We start from the raw sequence: 10314 nt of genomic DNA on the forward strand, positions 1-10314 counted from the left end.
CAGGGTTGACGTCTCTCCAAGCTGCGTGACTTGCCTGACTTCGGTCTCTCTTTCCTCCACCAGTGCTGGTGGCATGTGAGTGCCTCGTCTGCCAAGAAACCAGCGCTTGAAGAGCTTTCCAGGGACACGGGCTTCGTTCGCGTCTGTAACGACCCTCAGCGTGAGTGGGTGCCAGGGGCCTCCAGAATTAAACTTGTTCCAGGCGTCATGCAAGGATCTGCGCTAGTGCCTGTGTCCTCACGGAAAGAGCAATAATAGCTCCGCGCACGGTAGGCTCCTGCGAGCGCCAACTCCCTCGATCTCCTCCAATGCAGGCTCAGGGATGGACTCCACCTTGTCCCCGTGAAGAGACTTTGCCTGCTCGCAGCAGCCAGGAGGGGATTCTGCCGCCAGCTCCCTCTCGAGCTGCCCCGCGGCTGGACTTGCTCAGCAGTGCCCTGGGAGCACGTCTGCTCTCGTGGTCGCTTTGCTGCCGTGCCCACTGCGTGCCCATGGAGGAACCTCCCTGCGGGATCCGTCTTTGAGCGCCGCAGCCCACGCTGCACTCACCTGGGCTCCTGGCAGGCTGTGTGCTTGTTTCCCAGCTGCTCCCCCGATCCCCTCGCATTCCCTCTCTCGCAGAGCCCAAAAAGGAGGTGGACTTTGGCATGGGGTCTGTGAGCAGCCTGCGGACTCAGTGCGTGTGCGAGACTGTTGCTGAATAACAGGAGGACGGGTTGATCGCTGCGGGCAGCCTTTCTGTGTGGCTGCAGGGCAGGAGCCTTGCCCAGGCCCGTCACCATGTTCCTCCTGCTCCCCTTTGACAGCCTGGTTGTTAATCTGCTGGGGATCTCCATAACCGTCCTCTTCACTCTGCTTCTGGTTTTCATCATTGTGCCAGCCATCTTCGGAGTCTCGTTTGGCATCCGCAAGGTTTACATGAAAACGCTGTTAAAGACTTTTCAGGTGAGTCATGTTTTTAGAATTTTCCATGTGTTTACAGCGTCTTTGTCAAGCGCGGCTGTGCCAGGAAGAGAGGCCTTTGCCCCTCAGCACAGCAGTGACTGGGGGAGGTTGGTTTGCTGGTGCCAATGACCCGTTTGGGTCACCTCAGCCAAATGTGGTTTATTAGAGCTCTGTTCACGTTCTGCTTTTTCCCTGTAACCAGTCCAGTAAGTCTTCTATTGAAGTAGCAGGACAGTGTGGCCCATTAGGATGCAGTAGTGCCCAGGAGGTGTGTGGGGTGTGGGTGGATGTCCCAGGGCAGAGCCGCTACAGCTGGGTGTGGGAAGAGGCCAGGAGGGGCACAGGGTGCGATGGGGACGGGGCCGCGGCTCCAGTGCGTCTGGTGAGACCAGAACGATTTCAGACGCCTTGAAGGGCACCTGAGCAGAATGAAAAGGGGTGCCCTGTGCTTGGCAGGGAGGTTTTAGGCTCTAAAGTGTGGAGTTCAAGCTGCTGAAGGATTCGTGGTGCAGCTGCTGCTCCTTGGACAGGGCTGGGCCTGCCCAGGAGCATCCCCACGTTGGCTGGGGGGAAAGGCAGCCCTGGAACTCCCAGCGTTCAGCAATTTGAGCTGAACTCCCAAAAGCCTGGGGTGTGAATGGGAAGACCCAGGGCTTGGTTAACACAGGTGTCTGAAGAGCTGACTTCAAGTTTAGTGACTGAAGTGGGAATAAAAATTAATAAGAAGTTTGGTTTATCTGAAATGGAACTTTTCACCTTGATTTCAGGTTTTTTTCTTTCTTCAATTCAGGAACGTTTAATCCCAACACCTGTTTTGGTGTTCAGTTCTGAAACTGTTTTTCTGAAAAGACGTTTCCAGCTTTTAACAAAGAATGGTTGTGGTGGGAGAGAGGAGCACTCTGGCACAGCAGCTCACAGATTTGGTGCAAAATTCCCCCCATTTGGTCATTCAGCGTTGTGTTCCTGGGTTTCCCAGCTCTGCCCAGCCCTGAGGGGCAGCTCCTGGGTCCGGCACCGTGTGGGACGCAGCCGGGGCTGGCATCAGGGCAGAGTCGTGCTGGGTTTCCAGAAATGCCTCCTCCGTGGGTCCTCGTCTGCCCTCTCCCGGGACGGCAGCGTCCAGGCCATCCCCTGCAGCCCCGCGGTTCCTTCTGCGGGCAGAGCCGGGCTCTGGTGCGCAGTCAGCGTGCCCCATTGCTGCCCTGATCTGGTGTTGGCGTGGGCTGAGACTGGGATGCCAGGAGCTCCCAGCGTCTTCCCCTCCTTCCCAAATCCCGGTGGAGCAGCCAGCCTGGAGCGATGAGCATGTTGTACATTCAGAAACTTGTTCTCCCGGGCTGTGTAATGCGGAGTGTGAGGGTGGGAGGGTCACTGGGAGGGCAGGCAGGCAGAAACCCAGCCCGTGGGTCTTGCTGGTGCCTTTGAGAATGAGCTGAGATTTCTGTGGGTACCCGGGAGCCTGGGCATGGCGTTTGGCAGCCGGGTGCCCAGTGCTGTCCAGGGCGATTGCTGCGGGTCTGGGCTGATGGCTGAGCTGAGGAGCAGAGGAGCTGTGAGCTGACCCAGGGGAACAGGTCCCAGCCCAGCGTCAGCCTGAGGAGTCTCGGCTTGGAGCTTGGAAGAAATGAGGGTTGAAAAATCGCACGGTGCCATGGTGGGCGTCCTGCGCCGCGATGGGGACCACCCCAGTGGGGTGCCCGGTCACCCAGGGGCTGTGCGGTGGCGGCCCTGTGCCCACAGGACACAGAGGCTGCAGGGAACCTGGCTGTGCCGTGGTGGTGCTGGGCACTTCTCTTCCCTGTGCCGCTCCCTGGCCCCGCAGGGCTCTGCTCTGTGGGACACACACAAGCCTGTGCACGTGGTGGCTGTCCTGCGCCCACGCTCGTCACCTCCACATCGGTGCCCTCATCCCACTGCGGGCAGATCACCACTGTAACACCCTTCCTCCCAGGCCAGTCTCTGCCTCCACCGTGGCGCAGTTGTGTTCGTCACGGCTCTTTCAGCTCTGTACAGAATCCTCCTGCGTTAGCCCCGTGTTCTCCCCTTGCCCGTGGTCTTGCCTGGAATCAGCTGTAGAACAGCTCGTCACCTCCACATCGGTGCCCTCATCCCACTGCGGGCAGATCACCACTGTAACACCCTTCCTCCCAGGCCAGTCTCTGCCTCCACCGTGGCGCAGTTGTGTTCGTCACGGCTCTTTCAGCTCTGTACAGAATCCTCCTGCGTTAGCCCCGTGTTCTCCCCTTGCCCGTGGTCTTGCCTGGAATCAGCTGTAGAACAGGGGCAGAGATGTGGAGCTGCAGGCCTGTGTCTCACGTGTGTCTCTTGCAGTGGGCGACGCTGAGAATAGAGCGCGGTGCCAAGGAGAAGAACCATCCCCTGTACAAGCCCAACGTCAATGGTAAGATCCTGCCCCAAAGGTCAGAATTCTTCATGGGAGATGGGGTAAACGTGGTGTCTGGGAGCAGCTGAGCTGTGCGGGGAAGGCTTCTCCGTAGATGGGCTGCAGGGAGCTCTGGAGGTGTCCGTTTCGCGAGGAGGGGAGGGAGGCACCAGGAGTGCAGGTTTCTGTGCAGTGGGGAGGATGATGCTGCCTGTCCGGACTGGAGGGAGGAAGGGGCCCGGTGGGGTGAGCAAGGGCCCTGATTCTCAGCCCCATGAGTGGCCAAACCGCGCTCTGCTCAGAGCTGCCCGCGCACGTTGCAGGCATCATTGCAAAGGACCCAACGTCGCTGGAGGAGGAGATCAAGGAGATCCGCCGGAGTGGCAGCGGGAAAGCCCTGGACACCCCCGAGTTCGAGCTCTCGGATATCTTCTACTTCTGCCGCAAAGGCATCGAGACCATCATGGATGACGAAGTGACCAAGCGGTTCTCAGCCGAAGAGCTGGAGTCCTGGAACCTGCTCAGCAGGACCAACTACAACTTCCAGTACATCAGCCTGCGCCTCACCGTGCTCTGGGGGCTGGGGGTGCTCATCCGCTACTGCTTCCTCCTGCCCCTCCGGTGAGCTCCAGCGCCCCGGGCCCAGTTCAGTGGCGACGAGCGGGGCCTGAGGCCTGGCTTTGCCAACGCGCGGCTTCCCTCTCTCTGCAGGATAGCTCTGGCGTTCACTGGCATCAGCCTGTTGGTGACTGGTACTACAGTGGTGGGGTATTTGCCCAACGGAAGGTGAGTTCGTCGTTGAGGGAGGAAGGGATGGGGAGCCCCCGTGCGCAGTTTGCGTCCTGATAACCCTGGAGTTTTCCTGTCTGCTCTGCCTGCTGCAGGAGGCAGCTGCTCCTCTATCAGAACAGACACTTCGTGATTTTAAGCAAAGGGCCTGGATGTGAGCACTGAGGCTGTGGCAGAGCCTGCACTCTGAGGGGAATAAGAACAGAAGAGAGCAAAGGCCAAAGTTTCGTTCTTGTATTTTAAGACTCAGTGGTCATCAGCTGATGGCAAAGCCCAGGATGAGGCGTGTTTCTGTGGGAGAGATGTGAAGTCTCCCGTGGATCTCATGGCCTGGGGCAGGGGGATGGAGATCGGGGGATGGCAGAGCTGGGGGTGATGGTCTGTGTCCTGCAGGTGTAAGGAGTTCCTAAGCAAGCACGTCCACCTGATGTGTTACCGGATCTGTGTGCGCGCCCTCACAGCCATCATCACCTACCACGACCGGTAAGGAGGCGCTGCAGGTCCCTTCCCGGGTGCTCTGCGCCGTGCCTCTGGGTGGCCTCAAGCCCTGTTCCTCTGCCCTCACCTGTGCCTTTTGTTCTGCATTTAGAGAAAACAGACCCCGAAATGGAGGCATCTGTGTGGCCAATCACACATCCCCCATCGACGTGATCATCCTGGCCAGCGATGGCTACTACGCGATGGTAAGGTCTGAACCCGGCCCCAGCTCTGCGTGGTGGGAGCAGCAGGCACGTTGTGTGGGACGAGGAGTGGGCAGCAAGAGGTGTGTGAGCACACAGCAGGGCATTTAGACCCAGCGTGCAGAGACGCTGCCGTGCGTGGCTTTCCTGCAAGCTCAGCCAGGGCTCAGGGCACCAGGGGTCTCTGGGTGCTCCTCTGCAAGTGGGGCTCTGGGCTTTGCTGTCCATGGAAGAGCAAAGTGCCTCTGTGAACAGACCTCCTGCAGCGTGGAGGGCACCTGGGGCCTGATACATCTGAACCAGTCAGGGGCTGGGACTTCTCAGCCTGTCCAGGGCAGGGGTAGGGAGATGAACCTCAGCTGTGGAGGGGAGCTGCCCTGGCCTTCCCGTGTCCCCACGCCTCGTGACCTGTGTCTTCTCCCCTGCTCAGGTGGGTCAGATCCACGGAGGGCTCATGGGTGTGATACAGAGAGCCATGGTGAAGGCTTGCCCCCACGTCTGGTTTGAGCGCTCCGAGGTCAAAGATCGCCACCTCGTCGCCAAAAGGTGTGCGGGGGGCTGGAGGCTGGGAAAGGGGGACTGCCCCCTCCCCTAGGGTGAGCACGCTGCCTTGCCCTGTGGTGCTGGGAGACCGGGGCACTGCAGGTCCTGTGGTGGTCTGGTGGTGGCTGTGCTGTGGGGATTGCTAGGGACCGGTCTGTGGTAACTGGTGACACTTCTCTGTTCAGGCTCACAGAGCACGTCCAGGACAAGAGCAAGCTGCCCATCCTCATCTTTCCTGAAGGTGAGCTGTGGGGAGGGGAGGACACATTGGGACAGCACCGCAGCTGTGTCCCTCCTAATGCAGCCAAGGGCCTTGGGACCCTTCCCTGAGACAAAGGGGACGCTGTGTCCTTAGAGCTGCCTGAGCCCAGAGCGTGGGGTCCTGGTGCCACATCCCATGCACACAGAGAATGGGGGTCACCGTGGGTTTTGGGCAGATGTTGGGTGCCTGTGGCCCAGCCCTGGGCTCTGTGGCTTTGACTCTGAGCTGGCCTGCAGAGCGCGTTGAGACGATTGTGCTTGGCTCTTACAGGAACCTGCATCAACAACACGTCCGTGATGATGTTCAAAAAGGGGAGCTTTGAGATCGGAGCCACCGTTTACCCTGTAGCCATCAAGGTGCGCAAAGACAAACGTTCCTGCGGCACCGGCAGCGTGGTGCTGGGCCAGCAGCCTGGTCTGGGGCGTGGGGAAGCCAGGGTGGGCCCGTGAGTGCTTTGGGGAAATTGGAGCCTGAGGGAGGGCACAGCCACCGCCTGACTGTCATGGGCTCTTCTGCCCCCGCAGTATGACCCGCAGTTTGGAGATGCCTTCTGGAACAGCAGCAAGTACGGCATGGTGACCTACCTGCTCAGGATGATGACCAGCTGGGCCATCGTCTGCAGTGTCTGGTACTTGCCCCCGATGACCAGGCAGGTGAGTGAGGGAGCCTGGCCCCTCTGGGCCCGTGTGCCCTGTGCTCCTCTGAACGCTGTGTCTGTCCCGCAGCCCGAGGAGGACGCTGTCCAGTTTGCCAACCGAGTGAAGTCAGCCATTGCCAGGCAGGGAGGCCTCGTGGATTTGCTCTGGTGAGTCAGGGTCTGTTGTTGCTGGGCCCTGGTGCGTGCTTGTGGGCTGGAGAGCTACGTTCGTGTCTTCGTTGGGCTGAGTAGGCCTGTGGAGAAAATGCCTCTTGCCCGTGGCCTCCAGAACTGCTCTTCTCAGCAGGGACCAAAGTCTTTGCTTCTGCTGAGTGTTTGGGTACCAGGGCTCCACTCTGTGATCCCAGCTTGCACTGGGATGCCCTGGTTCTGCCCTGATGCTCCTCAGCAAAGCAGGTTGGGCTTGGGAACCTCTGTTTTGGGGCACTGAGATCTCTAGGGCTGGAGGCAGAGGGGCTCTGCAGGCAGCCTGTGGTAGCGGGGTCAAAGCAGCTCTCATCTGACCGAGCTGTGCTGAGCACAGAGCGGCCACGGGTGCAGCTCCTGCAGCACGAGGTGTGGGGGGAGCTCCCCTTGGGCACGGTTGCGCTGTGGTGCACGGTGCAGTGTGTCGGGCTGTGGGGCGGCTCTGGCTTGCTCTGGGCAGCCTCAGATCACACCATGCACACCTGCAGCGATGATGGTGATGATGATGATGATGATGATGATGGTGGTGATGATGTGGCTCTCCCCAGGGATGGAGGACTGAAGAGGGAGAAGGTGAAAGACACGTTCAAGGAGGAGCAGCAGAAACTCTACAGCAAAATGATTGTAGGCAACCATGAAGACCGCAGCCGCTCCTGAGCCCTCTGCCGCCAGCACCACCCCTGCCTGGGCAGGGCCCTCTGCTCCCGCGCCCCAGGGCTGGTTGGAGCAGCTCCGAACTTTGGACTTTGGCGACCCCGGAGCCGCTGGGACTCGCTCCTCCGTGCCCTGGCCGTGCTCTCCAGAGGCGCCGTCACTGCCCGGAGTCCTGCGGCCCTGGGCAGCCCTTGGCAACGCTGCCTTCTCGTTACTGTTACAGTGAGCCCCTTGCAGGGGCAGTATTAAACGAAACACTTACGGTGTCGTGTGCGTCCATATGGTGTTTACGGCCGGGGGAGGCTGCTGTGCGGGTGTGTGTGTGTCAGTCACACGTCTCCCAGGCTGGGGAGCTGCACGAAGTGAGCTGCCCTGGCAACCGCAGGGCGTCGTGAGCCCGAGCCTCTCGCGTCTGACGCATAAAACCCTGAAAAGCGGTGTGCGGGCTCAGGCCGCTTCCAGCTTTACTTTCAGGAGAAACCTTCCTTTTTCCTTTTCCTTTTTCCTTTTTTCTTTCTCCTTTCTCCTTTTCCTCTTTTTTTCCCTCTTTTCCTTGTTTCCTTTTCCTTTCACCACCCAGACCTTTCTACCCTGACCCAGGGTACAAAACTACCCATTGCTCCTCCAGCACCCCAGTAGCAGCCCCTCTGCTGGGGTCACTCCTTGGGAGCCCCCCCTGCCCCCTGCGAGCTGTGGGGAGCCCAGGGGGGTGAGGGAGTCTGAGACCCCGTGACTGGGGCAGGGGCCCAGTCCCCTTTGAACGTCTCCTGCGGGAAGCGGTGGGATCTGGTGCTGCTCTACACATGGAGGACACCCCTTCCCTCACAGCTCCACAAGGGTGTTATTCAGTGAATCAACTTGCATTTGAGCATTCATCCCATGTACTTCCAGTTTTACTTATGTTCCTACAAACTTTAGCCCTTTCTTTGGGTTCTCTGCCTGCTCTTACAGCAAACGCAGTTTCACTGCTACCTGCTTGCTTTTCTGTCACGCTAAGGATGGCAACACTTCAGTGCCAGCACGGACTCAGGGTCATTTACTTCCTGCTTGTTTTTACTTGGGTAAAGTGCTGTTACATCAAGAAAGAGACACAGAGAAAAGAAAGCAGCAGGAAGAGCGAGCCCAGGAGCTCTCTCGCCTTTCCCTGTGCACCCTCACATCGCTCAGGGCCGTGTGCCCTCCCCGTGCCGCAGTCAGTGCCTTCAGACCCCTTTTTCGGGTCGTTTGGGTCGTTGTGAGCTGTGCCATCAGGGAGTGCTCAGCTCATCCTCCTGTTTGAGGAACCCCAGGTTCATCAACTCGAGCACAAATAAACCAAACCCCGGTGCAGAGCCTGACCCCTCCCGACTCGTGGTGATGTGAAGCTGCACTCGATGGCACCTGGGCTGTTAATGGGCAGTTACGGGAAATATTGCTATACTGAATTGATTTGCCTCTGCTTCTTGTGGTGCTCAAAATAGGATCCTTTATGAACACACACAGGAACATGGCCCTCCATGATCACCATTAACATCCAGCAGAGCCCAGGCTGCTCTGGTCTGGGGACAGAGGGGCCCGAACTGGCCCCGTGCTTGCACTGTTACCCCAGTTTTGTGATTTCTGCCCAGCCAATTTATTTGGGAGGAAAAGAAAACAAAAGCAGCAAAGCTGGACATGGTTTCATTTCCCCCCAAGACAACAAAACAAAATTGGCTGAAGCCAACCAGATCATTAACATCATCTGCAGGGTGAAGTGCATTGCTCAGGCTCCTGTGCTAACGAGAGGATACAGGACAGCTGCTGGTCACTGCTGTCAGTTACCCAGGACCCCTCCTTCGTTAGGAGTTTGTTATGGTATTAATACATTAAAATTAATACATTAAAAAACTAAGGGTCTGTTTACCAGCATTTTGGTTTACTTGTTTTACCCAAGTTATCGGGTACAGCTCTTAACACCAGCTCTGTTGTTGTCTGTTGGGCTGATGCTTTGCTACTTAAAAAACAAAACAAAACAAAAAACCAAACCAACCAACCAAACAAACAAACAAAAAAAATCCCAAAAACCCAACCCACCCCAAAAAAGGCAACTCAACCAAACAAAAAAGAACCCCCCCCAAAAAAAACCCACCAAAGAGAGGAAAGCACAGCCCTTGTCTCCTTGGCAGTGGTTACATTTATGCAGAGTTTTTGACCACCATCTTTTAGTTGTAGCCTATGCCTTATGGGAGTTCACCTGTGCCGTGGTTAAGCCTCAGTTGCCGAGCAGGGGGTGTTACTCTGTGTATACCCTGCCCGTCCCATTTAATCTTCACATTTTACAGCTCTATTTGCTCCAGTTCCTGCCTGCACAAGAAGCCACTGCTGAGCCTCACAGCAGCCCTGGCCGTGGGCAATGGCCTGAGCTGGGCCCAGCTTCGCCTGGCGGAGCTGCACGCGTGGGCAGGAGGTGACCCAGACTCCTGTGCTCCTGCAGCAGCACCCCCTGCACTCCCCTGCACCCTCCTGCATCCCCTGAACTTTTGCACCCCCTGCACCTCTGCAACCTCTGCACTCCTGCACCCCCAGATGCTCAGATCCGGCTGCGGGAGCCCACTGGGTGCTCCCCCAGCTCTTGTCCCCGATGCCGTGGTGCTGTGCAGGAGTCCCCTCCCCACTGCCTCTCAGCTCTGTGGGACCCCCTCGCTCCTGCCGAGCTCAGGGACCAGCCCCGCAGTGTGGGGATGCTGGGCAGCAGCCCGGGAGCTGGCTGGACAGGTTGGGAGGCACACATCCATCTTTCCTCGGCTCCCCCTGCCCATGCCCCCAGTCAATACGTCTCTCTCCGATGGGAAAGTTAATAAATTTAGCTCTAGATTAAAAGTATCGATCATTTCATTTGTAAGCGATAAATAACCGGGGGGAGCATTGGGTGGCCCGCAGGGTAGGGGCTGCCGGCTCCGGCGGCAGCAGCCGTGCAGCCCGCTGGGGCTGGGGACCCTCATATGCATTCTGCCCGGATGCTGGCATTGATTTGCTATTAGTCTCCACGCACCACCCAGTAGCACATCATTCCCGGAGCCGCTATTAATGGCCTTTTGATAAATAATCACTTGTAAGTCAATAAATTTTTATTAAACAGCGTGGCGCTTTGATTTATGAAAATCCGACGGGGTTTGTCTGGGAGAAAAGGGATGTAGAATTGAAGCGGAGCTGTTATCCATCTGCCTGCCAGGCCGCCCTGCCTGCGCTCGCACCC

The 10314-nt window shown here is 58.0% G+C and overlaps 1 protein-coding gene across 1 annotated transcript; it reads left to right on the forward strand.

The window, feature by feature from the left end:
• The first annotated feature begins 551 nt into the window (after positions 1-551).
• On the forward strand, positions 552-7369 carry AGPAT6 (1-acylglycerol-3-phosphate O-acyltransferase 6). The gene is made up of 12 exons (XM_010180416.1): positions 552-945; positions 3277-3346; positions 3652-3949; positions 4040-4114; positions 4511-4600; positions 4707-4800; positions 5228-5343; positions 5526-5581; positions 5873-5958; positions 6127-6255; positions 6328-6407; positions 6995-7369. The coding sequence occupies exons 1-12, from the start codon at positions 781-783 to the stop codon at positions 7101-7103; spliced, it is 1368 nt and encodes a 455-aa protein (XP_010178718.1). The 5' UTR covers positions 552-780; the 3' UTR covers positions 7104-7369.
• Positions 7370-10314: the final 2945 nt, after the last annotated feature.

This window comes from Mesitornis unicolor, unplaced genomic scaffold (assembly GCF_000695765.1).
Source record: "Mesitornis unicolor isolate BGI_N332 unplaced genomic scaffold, ASM69576v1 scaffold9143, whole genome shotgun sequence".
Classification (NCBI taxonomy): Eukaryota; Metazoa; Chordata; class Aves; order Mesitornithiformes; family Mesitornithidae; genus Mesitornis; species Mesitornis unicolor.